Raw genomic sequence first — 15,835 nt, forward strand, 5'->3', positions numbered from 1 at the left:
CACAATCTCATCCTCTACACTGTCCACATCTAATACATCACCATTGTGTGACATTCCTATGCTAATATCAAACAGCACATTTCATACCATTATTTAATTCAATTCATGATACACAGGCAGTTTCATCTTTTATTTTAGTGTGTAATTTTGGCGTTCTCCTTCCCCATACATGTGATGCAGCGGCTACAATAACCAGGAATTCCGCTGACATTACAGGGCCCACAATTGATCCGAGGATATAATTCAAGTAATACTCATGCATGGCAGTGCAACTGGTTAGTGTATGTCGTCTGGTTTCAATTTTGATGTTACAAAGGTGACAGAGCCTTTGATCATGGGGGATGTTTTCCCACGCTCCAGTGTGGTCATATACTGGGAGGAGGTTAAGGCACAGGCGTAGTATAAAACGCTGCAAAGACTGTGTGCAGATTTTTCTCAAATAGCTTCAAACGCCTCTTTTTGTGGTTTGGCTAGCTGTAGACTTGACTCGATCTCAATTTAATGACTCAATTGCTGTAAAAAGTAACCAAATTTCTCAAGTTCATCTATTTTAAGTCCAATAGCCTCAACATGAGATGGGACAATATTAGTCAGGTCCCTGTATGCAGCATTGTCTGACCTAAATCGTGAATGCTCATCAAATTGAGGTAATATGCTTGCCGAGACTGGTGTCCGACCTGCCTCCAGTATCTTCAGAAAAAAACACATCATTCCATCTTCCACATAGTGGTCTGCGAAGTAGCTCCCAATTCCAGTCTGAGGGCTGCTACTGATGGCTTCACCGGAAGAGCAAGTAAGGATCTCAATAATGTCCCCTCTAAAGTGTCTAGCCAGTTCACATGTTTCTCAGGAAGGGTTTCCAACCCATACAGGATACAGGGGGTGATGCACATGATATTTACCTCTCGAAGGCCCTCAACCGAATGACCACCAAACCTACGTACCAAGCTTTCTACCACCTGCCACCTCAGAGTGGCCTTGAGAGATACATAAGTCCTATAGCAACGAGGAGGCAGTCAAGCCAAATTATAGAAGGGATGGACATGAATGCCCATAACCAGTGGACATACAGCATTGCCACCTCAATATCAAGTATACCTTTATTTAAGACAGACCCTCACACACCTCTCTCCATTGCACTAATGAAATTGATGTCCATGTGCCATTGAATGTTTTGGGATAATACTTATGAATTCTTGATGTACAGGTAGATATTCACTTCTCTGAAGTCTACGTGGGTTTTAGTCAGGACATGTAGGGATGGCAAAGGGGTTCAGTTATCATTTTCAAGATACACTGCATACTATGTCGTCCGCTTTCATTGGCTGTTTAGACTTTACTCCCCTCTCCTCTGCACATTGCAAGAGCAAACAGATGTGTACATGAACACTTCCCTGTAATGTTGGGTCTCACCTAATGCTAATGTGTCAGTGTCAGGTACACCAATGAATTATGCCACTAAGGTGTGCAGCATGCCAGCTACATGCTCCTTCACTGGCGCGAGAGCAGTCTCGACTGATGGGCCTCCCACCTATGGCACTGGCGTGTCTGCTATGCTACCCTTTCTTTGGTACGTATCCTCATGTCTCTGAGCTACTTCTTTGTTTCTTGGCATGGTGTACCACATCCCCAAGGGCATTGACATTTTGGGTGAGCTCATCACATAGGGAATTTTTAACATCAAGGCTGGCTCTTTGCCAGAGCAGTTTGCTGAGGGAGTCTTCATGGTCCGTCATGTAAATCACCACATCATCCAACTTCTCCTGTGTGAAGTACTTAGCATAATGGTCCTTATCACCCTCTTTCCCTCAATCATGTTTTTAATACTGTCTCCAGGCTGTAAATGTCTCTGAATGTGTGGCTGGTTCTTCACATTGCATGGCTGCAGGTATTTGCTATGTGGAGACTGATTACTATCCTTGATTTTCCTGTGTTTTTCAGGGAAGTTGCACACATTGTTGATGCATGTGACACAGTGTACACTTGTTGATGCAGTCATGTGTGTTGATGCCTTTTTGCTTATTTTGTGCTTATCTAATAGATGCACCTGTAATGTGTGCATTGTGTCAGATGCTCCATTATTTGCGTCATTATCTGCACTACTTCTTTCACACTATGTACGAATTGCTGGGCAAAGCAAATGTTTTGTTTTTTGTTCATTGAATAAATATGGCACACTGAGATGTACAAATGTTTTGATTTTGAGAATCTGGACTTATCTTACTTTGTTTGATCTGTACCCTCTGTGTGTATCTGTTCCATCGCTTTCTAGTTTTGCTCATTGCGCATAATATCCAATTGCATGTTTTCAGCAAACCTATCATTCTGAATAGTTCGTGACATACGCTTTCCTATTGCTATGGTGTGAATCATGCAACATACAACTATCTGACTTGTCTTCCCTGGAGCTAATATGAAACCAGCTCCAGAAACACTTGGCAACATGATCTAATTTTTAGAGGTCAAATGCCACCTAAGTGTCTGCCTGGATCCATAATGTGCTGTTTTGCCCTTGTTTTGCTATATTGCTTTTTTGAGTAAATACTATTAGTAACCAGAGCATCAATGAATGCATAATGTCACCCGCCAGTTTATTGTAATCACATATCAGCACAGGGTTCTTGAATAAGTGCACAGTAAACAGATAAGCGAAATATGAAAAGAACATAGCCACCGAACTTGCCATTACTGTTTTGGGGGTGATGGGGGTGTACACATGATCGCCAGAATCCAGGTTACACCACAGTGTTGTTGGAAGGAGACTTGCATCAGTCCAGATTGTAAACCTCTGTGTCGATAACAGAGGGTACAGGTACAGGTCATACAAAGTAAGATAAGTCCAGCATGTAAAGACAATATGATTAGTGTTACTCACTCTGAGTGGGAGCCCACCAGACCAGCTACATATAGCCAGGCAGGTGTCAGTTGCAATGTGAACAGTCACAGCAAGTCTGTGGAATAGACAGGTAGAATTCCAAAGAAACTGGAATGCTGTTCTCCCTTTATTGGGTAATGTAAGCACTTCAGAATTAGAAGAGGCTGAGCATGACACTTGCCTACCCAAAATCCATAGAGGTCTAATTGATAGGTTTGTAGAGTAACACTTCCATACTTGCATAGTCAGAGTAATTCGAACAGGGGTAAAAAAGAAAATCAAGACCATTTATTATAATGTATCTTTCTCAAGAGAGAGAACAAATGTCTGGTAAATACTGTGGCTTGTGCCTTATGAATGCTTGAGAAGATGGTCATGGTTTATGTGCGCTCCTACTGTCCCACCCAAAGTAAAGTTGAGCAAACGTACGGACCATATTGAACATACCTAAAAACACGAAATACAATGCCCCGAACCACCATGAAGCGCAGATACGGAATGCAATGAACTCACGCAGATCATCTCATAAAAACATCACAGACTATCACAGCCACACCAGAGACCCTCAGGATACGTCCAAGCCACAAGCTTTTTGACTATATGTCAAACACACATTGATGCTTATTCCACACGCAGAGTCCATTTGCTTACGACCTGCATACATCCTCACACCTCCAAAGCAATCTTGCACAACTTCCTCTGCCCCAACTAGCCATGCCCAGCCCTTTCTCCTGCAGACTCTCAAGATCCAGGACACCATGAGAAAGGCAACACTTGCAGTATATAACCCCCAATAATCCATCATTACATTACTCGATGCCGTCTTCAGGGGAAAAAGAGGGTGGTACAAAATGAATAAAGGTCTTATGGCAAAGATAGATAGCTCTAAGCTTGTACCTCGCTGAGCGCATAGAACACTCTCCTTCAGGAGTAAATCAGCACGTAAGCCTGCATTGCTGCACTGCTTTGTTTGGGAAATGTTAATGTTGAATTCTCACACATTTATTTTGCAGAATCGTGCACCGTGGATCCCTTATTTGAGCATTGTCGTCATTCTCCTGGTAATAGCATCGTTCTGTCTGGGGCCAGGTAAGAAGTTGGTTATATTCAAATGTCTTCTTCAGCGCCAGTGTTCTACTCAAATACCAAACGTCAACCTTCCATGCCCTCTTAAGCACTACCACGGAAGCAATAACACGAAAGTCATGTTTTAGAGGACATGATGCCCAATTTGGAAACAACATGCCTTATTTCCCCGCTTTGTTTGTCGGTTTGACATTTATAAAGAGCACGTATTGGGTGTTTCTCACCTCCTTCCAAATTGCTAGTTTGGAAACATACAACAATGTTGTCTCTGACATTCGGCACTAAGTGCATCAATAGTAGAAGAGACACCTTTCAGTGAGGTACGGGTAATACACAATAATAAAGACGTGTTTTATGTAATGTTGTTCAACCCACAGATATACAAGTCATACATGTGTATTGCCGTCTTCATCGTGTTGATACGAATACGTTCTTCCTGCAAGAATATGCCATGCGTTTTGTTTTCCATGGAATAATGCTTATGTAATTATATGGACAGTGTACAGTGTACTTCGTGTCCATTCATTTCAAAGTAAAAACTGCTTTTTTAGACCTTTAAGGTCCACTGTAATCCTATAGTATTTTCTATATGGCCAGTAGAAAGCATTGCTGCTTTTAGGTATTGTGATGTTTTGTATGCATTTCTTTACAGTTGTATTGAGTTCTGTCATGTCGACTTCGTAGCGCTTGAGCAGTGGCACTACCATCGTCTCCAATGGGAGTCTCCTGCCTATGGAGACTGATTGCAAGATAGCTCTCTTCAGCATGTTTTGAATGCCAGTATTCTGTGGCATCAGGGTATCTGCTTCTAATAGGGTCCCTGCGTCTACAAAAGTATGGGGGGAAAACGGCCCTCCACTCTGCGATAATACATGGAATTCTTTCTCACACGGTCTGGTTTCCATGGTTCTCCTGAAAGTGAGGTTATTTTGTTGGGTCACTTGAGGCGTGGTCCTGAGTGTCCTATAGGCCTGGACATGGATTCTGATGGACCAATGGTCAGCTTTGCTCTCCCGGATCTTGGTTTGGCAGATAAAGTAGGGTGTCTTAGAATTAATTTTTCTGGTTAGCAAGGAGATGTGTTTCTCCTTTTCATCCTGTGATCCACTGGTCAATTTTACATGTGCAGGCAAATCATGGCCACCTGAATCTTGCTGTTTAGAAGTTTTTGGTAGAACACTTGTCAGCAATATTGTAATGTTCCTGTTTGACACCACTAGGGATCGGGTGAACCCCACATGATAGCCTGACTGTAACATAGTTTGCGTCTTAGCCTGTTGGGCTCCATTTTGAAACAGCAAGGGCAACATGCAGTGTACCAAGTAGAGAGAATTTAACCGGTAAAAGCAGTTGAGTTATCCATTCTTCTCAATTAGGTCGACGTCATTGTTCTTTAACACCAAATGTTTATATTGTAGTGTTTTCTGCTTGACTTCTAAGAATGACAGTGGTTTGTGGTTGTCAGTGTGCACATGTCCTGCATCACTTGTCCAGAGTAATCAAAAATCTGTATTCAGAGTAGAGTTGCTGTTCAGAATCCGCTGAGGAAAGAGTGATTTCTACCGACATGGTTACCTTGAGGAACTGAGGGTTTGGTTGTGTACCATGGAAACATGGAGCACATCTGAGTTGTTTCCCATCCTCTGCAACCACAGTCACAGTGAGATGATGCTTGTGGCATTCTGGCTGCAATGCATAGGTAGCCTGCACTTGAGAGTTTGGATTTTAGAAGAGGAGTGTGTGGATGCTGACAGAGATTGAGGTCTGCAACTTTTGCATTTGAACATAAATACAATTCCCACGCTGTCCAAGTCAAAGAAGCCTGACATAAAGGGTAAATACGTGTGAGCTCAGAGAGAAAGGAAATATCCCAACTGCTTGAAAATATGTAATGATGAACATTGGCAGGGATGTGTGACGTTCAGACATGCATAGACAAATTTACATATGCCCACTGACAACCGGCAGAGCTAGCCCTACAGCAGGTTCTCTTGCACACATGCAGCTATTGATGAATGTTACATTGTAAGCTGAAAACGACAGTTTTAAAAGTACATATTACAGCAAGATAGTGTATTATCTTATATGGAAACAGACAGGAAAGTATCATCAATTCCTTTAGATAGATTAGCTGTGGATTCGTATGGAAACCTCAATGGTCCCATGGTATCACTATCACTGCTCTTAAGGAGGGTGACCAGGCATCTCGCTTTTGCCTGTTCCGACCCAGAATTATGCAGTCGCACTTTTGCACGCTGGATTCGAACCCACAACCTTTCAAGTATCAGCCACACGAATTAACTGAATGCACCACAGAGGCTAGCTGGAAAATATTTTTCTTAGCAAAGCCTGTAATTTCAATCAGAGCCAAAACTCTGTTGTTATTGCCAGCCTTAAATTCACAGTCAAAACCACACACTGTGTATGCAGGAGCAGTGATGCAAATACTGTTGGATCCAAGGGGGGAAGAGAGGAAGGGGCGATGTTTGGATTTGGGGGAGGTGGGTGGTCCTAACTCTATGTTATTGACTTGTCCTGATGTTTTAATTTGTAAATCTGGTCACCCTTCCCATAGGTGGCCACCATCCCATTGCTCCTATGTTTCTGTGTATAGCCAAACAATCTCTGTGAGAAGAGACAGATAGGATATGACAGTGAACCCTGTACACACAGTGATGTAAATGTTATATTATTTTATGTTATTTTATCTTATACCATGCCAAAGCCCGTAGGCATCCAGGCGCCGAGAGACAGAACATGGAGGCTACCTATAAAAAGAGAGAAGTACTAATGGAAGAGATAGGTCTTCAACTGTTTCGTAAAAGCGAATAGATCCTCGGTCTTACGCAATGTAGCCAGTAACGCATTCCAGGCCTTAGTGCCTTGGATATGAAATGCTCTGCAAGCCCGCAGGATCGTTTCACACGATGTTGGACTAGTAAGAGATCTTCCGCTGATCTGAGTCTTCTTACGGGTTGGTAAACACTTATACCATCCTTCAGATAGATTGGTGCGGTCCCAAAGACGCATTTGTGACAGATGGTAAGAAGCTTAAACCGAATTCGGGCCTCAACAGGAAGCCAGTGTAGTTTTTCCCTAGCGGCAGTAATTGGTTCTGAATATTTAATGTGGAAGATGATGCGGATAGCTTTATTTTGTACTTTTTGGAGTTCAAGGATGTTGGCTTTACTTGCCCCACATAGGAGAGCATTACAATAATCCACACATGGTAGAGGATATAAGGAGTAAAGGAGATCATTTACAGTGTTAGTGAGTGTGGTTGGCTGAGTAGCTCCAGGGAGTAGATTGTGGCATGGTGAACTACTTGCAAAGCCATAACTTGTGAAAGTATCCCACCGATTTAACTTTCAACATAAGGGAGCTGTTTTTTGTCCCACTGTTTTTGTCCCACTGTCCATCACTTTCTGCAAAACCAGTGAAACCAACACAACATAAACACACACACACCAAGGAAGGAAAAAAAAGTTCTGAACATTTTCACTGCATAAACAGGGTCCGTTGTCATATCCTGTTGTTCTCTTCTCACATAGCCACCCATCTATTATCAATGTGTTTGGCAGTATCAATTATGTTCTCATATAATAATTACTGTGACTGAACATATTAATCAACCTTAATCAATATTAGTTTGATTTATCTACAGGTTGACTCAAGGAAACTAAAATGAGCCTTTCTGGAAAACATGTTGGAGAGGGCCCACTTAAATGTTTGTGTGTGCTCGTTTGTTTAAAATCAATCTTTAGAGTGTGCTGTTTTTTCTTGTTTTGCTTCTTTGCCTTCACCTCTCCATTTCCAACACTCTGGACATCCTTGCCCCTGACCCCCCTGCTTCCACAACAACCAAAGACCCTGCCTAGTGCAACAGTATACAAAATGCCATGTTGCAAAACATTGATATGCTCCAGAAAATAATTCTTGCCAATAAAACAAGCCCGAAGTTCTCTCATACCAGTCTGAAGGCCACCCTCGCTCCCACAACCAACTCGCCTAGTGCCCCACTTTTCATCTTTAACAAAATCACCATTCCAGAAACCCTTCACATCGTAAAAGGCCTAAAGTTGTCTAGATGGAAAGGCGATGTTTGCCCAGCCCCCATTAATCAAACACTGTGCCAAAGCACTGGCACCATTTATCATGACTGTCATCAACTCATCCTTCTCAACAGGCTTTTTTAACTCTATAAAAAAAAACATGCAACCCAGCCTCTCCTTAAAATTACCGACCTATCATGATGGTCCCCTTTCTGTTAAAAATACTCGCTAGAGCAGCTTATGTCCAAATTCAACGCCATCTCAAAGTTAACGAGCTCCTGGGAGTCAAACAATCAGGCTTCTGCCCAGGGCTTGGAACAGAGTCCAGCTCTTCTTGACTTAAAACCCAGATGGACGCGATTAGAGATGAAGGGAAACCTGCCTTAGTACTCCTATTAGATTTGTCTGCAGCTTTTGACCTAGTTGACAGCAAGCTATTATGTCTCCACCTCACCCACTCAGCCTCATTCTCCCCCGAAGCCTCCTCTTGGATTGCCTCCTTCCTAGAAGACAGAATAATGAAAGTATTCTCCAGCAATGCCTTTGCAGGGCCCACCCAATTCACCTGTTGAGTATCCCAAGGGTCTTGTGTCTCGCCTACTCTCCACAACATATTTACCAAGCCCCTCTTCGACCTCCTGGACTCCCTTGGTATAACCTACATGAACTACACAGATGACACACACATTCTACTCCCCCTCACTGGCTCGTACACAGAAGATACAACCACTCTAAGCTCTACCTATGCCATTATCAAAGCCAACCCTCTGTCTCTGTCTCAATGATGAGAAAACTGAACTTCTCGTCATTGGTCACTCAGCCGTGTTAAAAAAACTGAACACTAAGTGCTCAGCTTTCAAAATGTATGGGGGGTCAAGATTTCCTGTCATTGTTGCAAAGCAATGGAATTCCCTCCCTCCTGGACAAAGAGCGGAGGACTCATACTGGGCCTTCCTTAAAGCCTTCAAAACATGGGTCATCAACTAAGTTCAACTTCTTAACCTGATAAATTACACAATGGTCTGGTTTATTTTACTGAATGTCTTTGACCATGTGAATGTGTATATCTGTGCCTCTCGGCTATATGTAACTGGTTCTTTCCAGCGCCCTGAGGGCTTGTTCTGTGCTATACAAATTAAATAAATAAATGAGGATCTGCATGAAGCCTATCACCAAGTGCAACACCTGGTATGATTCCAACGTAGCCTCCCTGAAACGCAAGTGCAGAGCTGCTGAGTGGAAGTGGCAGGCTTCGAGCCCTTCCTACAAGCAGAATGGTCTGCCACCTGCTCCAAAGGCAATACAGACTCTCCATTAACTCACAGAAGAAGGCCTATATCCAGGCCTGCATCTCTGGGACCACTAACAACATGGCTGAACTGTTCACAATCTGCAAAGGAAGTTGCCAATCCTACTGCAGTCTCCACTTCTCCTAAGCAATCCCTAACCCCCGGCACTGTTCTGGCCTCTCAATTCATAACCAAAACTTAGGACATCCTGTCCTCACTCTCCTCTACACCCCTCCCTTCTCCATAACCCACTTTCAGGGGTCCCTTGGCCCCCCTCTCCTCTTCCCTCCTACTCTCCTCTTTCTCACCCATATCACCAGATGAGGTCTCTTGACAAGTCCTCTCTATGAACGTTTCTTCCAAACAGGTCCTTCCCTGCTCCTCCATAAGTATCAAGGACAACATTGCCTCCCTTGCTCCAGCCCTGGCTGATTTCTGCAATCACTCCATTGCAACTGGCTCCTTCCCGCTAGCCCTCAAGCACTCCCGTCTGCACCCTCTTCTCAAAAAGACTTCTACCGACCCCTACTACCCGGCTAAATACTGCCCTATCTCCATTACCCACTTCCTGGGAAAACTCTTGGAGGAACTGGTCTTCTCCCAGCTGATCCACCACACTGAATCTGTTGGTGTTTCCACAACCACCAGTCCAGCTTCAGAGCAGCCAGAGGCATGGAAACTGCACTACTGATACCCATGAAGACTTGCTCTCAATTCTTGATTCCAACTCTCCTTCCATGCTCATCCTTCTTGATCTTTCCTCTGCATTTGACATGGTCAATCATGCCACCCTTATAAATTGGGCTTGTGATACCCTTTGCATTACAGACGTGGCACTGCACTGTTTGACCTCCTGTTTGACCTCCTTCCTCTCTATGACCGACCATTCCAGGTACAAGTGGGTCCAGTGTTTTCCCTTTTTTCTCCCCCATCACACTTTTCACATGTGGCCTCCCTCAAGGCTCTATCCTCTTGCCGTGGCTCTTCAACATCTACCTTGCCCCTCCATTTAATCTCCACCTTCTATCCTCACTTCCAGTGTTATTGCGCATGACATGCAGCTCTCCTTCAAGCTTCCCTCCAATGCCCCTCTTCTTCCTCTCGCATTCTTACTTGTCTGACTGCTATTCAGGCATGGTGTGCTGCTAATGATATCTGCCTTAATGCCAGTAACACAGATATATTTTTTGTTGGGACCCCAACTCACTCCTTTACTCCGACTCTCTGGCCACCCTCCTTGGACCAGAGCCCCTCACCCTCTTGTGAGGCAAAACACCTTGGTATCATCTTCGACTCCTCTCTCTCCTTCTCTCCTCACATCACCGACCTTGCCAAGAAGGCCCACTTTTAGCTGCACCTCCTCAGAGGCATTCTCCCTTTCCTCACCTTCCCCCAGAAACACAATGTCTCCAGAACTCTGGTCCTCTCTGAGCTGTCGTACTGCAACAGCCTATTCCTCAACCTGCCTAAACCCTTCCTTCATCCCCTTCAACTAATCCAGAAAAGGACTGAGATTTATCATTGGCCTCATCTCATCTCTCCAGCCCTAAAATCTCCCCACTCACTCCTGGTTGCTGTGAGGATCACGCTTAAGACCCTCGGCATCATCCTCAAGGCCGTCTGAGGCCTGGGACCCCACTAGATCAAACTCTCTCTCCCAAAAGACTTCCCTTCTAGAGCCCTTTGGTCTTCCAACTCCAACTCTGCAGATCAGATGCTTTTCCAAGCAGAGAGTGGTGGGTATATCTATCTCTTCTGCAGGAGCCTCCATCTGGAATGGCCTCCCTGCTCATCTCAGACTTGAGCTGGATCTGTTCTGAAAGCTTCTTAAAACCCGACTTTTCTCTTATTCCTTCCCTCTCCCTCTCCCTCACCCCAGCTAATGTCCCCCTCTGCAGCTTTCTGACTGGATACCTGGTTCCTTCTGATTCATACAAGGCCCCAGGCCCTCCTCGCCCAGTCTACCCCCACATCTTGGTCTCCCAAGACACCCCCCACTTGCCCTTCTGTGCTCCCTCCCTCTGCAGTAGCCTTGCTGTGCCTTCACCCCTTTTCAGCCCATCCAGCCGCATCTTCGCACCTAGAATGTGGACCTTCATCCCCCTGCACTCTCTGCACTCCCCTGGCACTTGTCCAACTTGCCTCCCTTACCACTCGCCTAACTCAGGGTCCCTTTCCCCCTTCTCTCCCACCTCAGCACTTGCATGCTCTTCACTCGTACATGCACTTCCTTCCCTCGCTAGCATTAGTGGATTTGGCTCCTCCCCACTCCCTGGCACTTCTTCTTACTGCACTTGCACAATCCGAATGACACAAGGCCTAGTAGAACCATTTTTGTTCTTCTTCATCCCTGTTCCCCCCCTCCTTCCTTGTCTTGTTGCGCCTTGAAACACCTTTTGCTGTATAGGCGCCTAAAAACACTTGTGTACAGGTGCTTCATAAATGCCACATCATACCATATTATAAATACCCAATAAATACATTTAACGTAAATAAATAAACATTTAAGAGACGTTGTGAAGTGTTAAACGGATTAATCTGTTTATCATTGTTAATAAGCACACTTGGTTAAACATTTTTCTTGCAACTGTCAATGTCTCATTAGGCAGGATGGTGAAGAAAGACAGAAGTTTCCTCTAACAAGTAAATGCCGCAAGTCTTGGAGACTTCGGGCCTGATGTACAAATTGGTTTTCGATGGGATTTCCCCATTCTTTTCCCGCACTCGTTTCGAATACCTGCAGCACTGGTTCTATCAGTAAAGTGCTTAGAAGGTGGAGGAGACAGGCATGAAGCACGTTATAAATAACAAACAGGCTAGATGTACTATGACAACTCATAGGTTCCTTCTCTACTGGGTCAGGTGGTGCCACACTCAAAGAGTCTTTCAAAGAGTACATGCACTGTGTGGCCTTGAACAATGAGTACAGCAAATCCTATGGTGAAGGCCGTTCCCACACACCTGATCAATTTTGGCGCTGAATCTCTGACAACAGCAGCGTCAGACTTTCATGTTTGGCAAAGGCCGGCCAAGAAACTGACTTTGGTTCCGTAGGTCGATAATGCTGATTGTGCCCTTTTAATGCCATTTTTAATTACAATGCCTCCAATTTGCTGTCCAAAGAACTTTTTTTAAATGACATTTTATGGTATGACATTTTTTGTTTATTTTTAACAACCTATGGAGTACCATGTTTGAAGATTCATGACTTGGATTGTGTCTTTTAATCTGTTGCTTACGTAATAGTGTAAAATGGTTTTAAATGTAACCAAAAGTGCTTAATAAATAAAAAATAAAAATAAATAGCAAATAACAAACAATAATAATGCTTGTTTATTACTTTCATGCATGACCAGTTGGGTTGGCTCTTTGTCTTAGTCTCTGAACCACGCGAGGATCTTTACACAGCGAAAGAAACATGAGAAAATAAACTATTCATTTACTCGAAAAATGGAATGCCGGGACTAGAGAAGAAAGCTCTGGTCCATCAGGTAAGTGGGGACAGATGGGGTGTTGAAGGGTTATGGTTTGTTTTGAGGGTGGGAAGAAATCAGGGAGAGAGTTCCTCACATTAAAAACAAAAAAAAAGATAGTGTCACTTGGGAAGGGGTCTCGGGTGGCTGGAAACAGCAGGCAGAGAATGTGTATTTTTCCATGCTATTCCAGCCATCTGATTAGCTGAATACCCTTTCCAAGGTGCCAATAAGCAATTCAGATCCTGGTGCTGGCAAGGAAACGGAACACCTTAGTGTGTCCACTGCCTCTGCTTCTGATGTCACAAATATTTACTATTCCACCCATTTTCTAAGATGGAGCGAATACTGGGCCTCATTACGGCTCGATCGGTAACTAGATACAGTTCCAGTAAGTGAATTACAGCCACTTTTACAAAACTTCTGGATTGTACTTCCCAGAAAATTGGTGCTTATTCAACCGACGGAATTAGCCTCAGCGGAATTACCACCGGCAGAATTACCACTGAGATCTGGTGAAATTAGCACCAGGGCTAATTCTACCAGCAGAATTAGCACCAGAAACAAAAATGGTGTTTCCACTGTATTACAAGTGGAAATACAGCTGAAAATTGGTGGTAATTCAGCCAAAAACACAGTGCAGTTAACTCCGCCTAGAAAGTGGAGGTAAATGCATACAGGTGATGGAAATCAAGTCACAGTGCACCCAATCCACTCAGTTGGAGTACATAAGGCCCACACCTGACCCAAACACACATCCAAGCAACATGCAGCCACAACCAGACGTGAAATATGGGATCCACAACCTGCTATTATTCATTGAACCACAGCAGCATGCAAGTCCTCACCAAGGAAGGAGACAGACACCACAAAGGATCAGGAGATGTGTTTTGCGGAGGCTTCCCATACCACATGTCTGCCCATCCCCTTGGACACTCATTGACAACCAATTAGTGACCCTCTATAGTTTGGACTGGCACACCATCACCGACCTACTGACCCTAACAGATTCTGATCTCATGAGCGTCATCACAATCAGTACTGCCACCTTGCCCCCTCCCCCCCAGTAAAGTTTGTGTCCATCCTACACTTCTGTGCCATGGGCAGATTCCAGCACACCGTTGGGATGCTGCATGGGATGCCTCAACAACATTCTCGAAGGTGCTGGAGCAGGTCTTGTATGCGCTCATGAGACATGCATATCAGCACATCTCCATGCACCACAATCTAGGCCCAGGTGAATGCTGCCAAAAGAACGTTTCTACGCCATTGGCCATTTCCACAATATCATATCCTAGCAGCACTGGATTGTACACATTTGACATTAGTGGTCCCCAAGGCAGTGCAGCAGGCATACAAGGACATGAACAGTTCCCACCTGCTGCGCCCAATGTCCAGGTGCCATACATGATGTCATGACACTGAGGAGCTGCACTATACATGAACACAAACAGAGGACAGCACACCTGGTTTGTGGGTAAGTGGTCAATCTGACAATGGCATGGCCTAGTGACACACATAGAGACTGGAATGAGAACAATTGTGAGCAAAGTACTAGACCCATAATGCATCAGCAAGAATACAATGGATAGGCCATGGCCCATGATCGACTTACCACAGTCCACATACCAACCTCAGGTGACTCCAAAGGCCATCCTGCCATGCATGGAAGCATCCACACAATTATTCACAGCAAGCAAGGCCCCTTTCTAATCCTAGAAGCCATTCCCTGCCAAAGCATTGTCATTGGGCAGTACATGACCTAGCACCATCGCCATAGTGTCAACTGCAGGTGTGATGTCAGCACATAGACAAACATGATGAATGATGCTGCCCACGCTGTGAATGACTGCAAGTGTACTCTGTAGGCCAATGCCCCTCCACTCCTGTTGATGGATGGTGCATCATCCAAAGGCACAGATAAGCACACATAGCAGGCCAGCACAATAGAACATCTAACATGTACCTCGACTGACAAACGGCCATGTCTAACACTGCCTTTCGCAAGGCCATCAAGACTAGTCTCTTCAAATAATGTGCCTGTTCTTTGTTTCGCTACCCTGGACCTATGTATCTGTAACTCTGTATGTATATTCTAAGAACTCCTCTGGGGTGGCTTTTTTGTAACCCTTAATCAAGCCTTCTTATGTACCACTTATCAGCGCCTCTATGCCTTAGGGCTGCAGTGCGCTTTACAAATGTAAAAAATAAAATAAAATAAATAACACTGTACATCCTACTACTTGTATTTGACTTGGTTACCCTGGTCGATGATACCTGTGAGGAACCCTGGTACACCCCAAGAGTTATCCTTTAATGAGGCACACAGGGGGACCATGGCATGCATTGAGCATACTTTCTGACTGCTAAAGGTAAGATTCAGTTGCATCCACCAGGCAGGGGGTGAACTCATGGATAGTCCTGTGAAAATTGTTAAAATTGTTGCGATATGTGCTATGCTGCACAACATGTGCATGTGACGGAACATTCAAATGCCTCCAGATGATGACTATTCCCCTGCTGACTCTGAAGACGAAGACGTTGCAGGTTACAACAGGGAACCTCAGGACATATGTCGGGAGGTGAGGGAAAGACACATCATCTCTCAGGACTTTATGGACAGCTATTTTTGATTCTACACATATGCACCTCTCACGATACTGTGACCATTCACTGAATGCGCATGCATCACTGCCATTGAATAGACACTGTAAACATTGACTTAACTGAAAGTGATTTCATCTAAATTCAAACACCCTCATTCCCAAAGTCATCACTCATTCCACACCCTCCTCCCCAATGCCATCACCCACCCCACACATTCATCCCCAACACCATCACCCAGCCCACACCCCGTGGTCTACAGTCTGTCCCATGTGAGAGTCCACTATCTCTTCCTCTTGTCTCCCTTTTGCTTGGGCATGGTAGCACACGATGTGCCTTGGGTGTGGGGTGGCCACTGATCCCTCAGTAGGGATGGCCAACACAGAACTCACAGTGTCACAGCCCCTAAGGTGTTGGATTTTCATACTTTTTGCCCTGGCCATGGTCTTGTGTGTG

At 44.5% G+C, this 15,835-nt stretch overlaps 1 protein-coding gene across 2 annotated transcripts in view; it reads left to right on the forward strand.

Moving 5' to 3' along the window:
- Nucleotides 1-15,835, forward strand: part of SLC2A9 (solute carrier family 2 member 9) — a 2,089,749-nt gene that overhangs the window by 1,694,452 nt on the left and 379,462 nt on the right. For both annotated transcript variants that reach the window (XM_069631955.1, XM_069631956.1), the window contains exon 11: nucleotides 3,889-3,964. In XM_069631955.1, coding sequence (XP_069488056.1) covers nucleotides 3,889-3,964 — 76 coding nt within the window. The remainder of the gene's footprint in view (nucleotides 1-3,888; nucleotides 3,965-15,835) is intronic.

The sequence above is a fragment of the Ambystoma mexicanum genome, chromosome 6q (genome assembly GCF_040938575.1).
Source record: "Ambystoma mexicanum isolate Mex_15411 chromosome 6q, UKY_AmexF1_1, whole genome shotgun sequence".
NCBI classification, from domain to species: Eukaryota; Metazoa; Chordata; class Amphibia; order Caudata; family Ambystomatidae; genus Ambystoma; species Ambystoma mexicanum.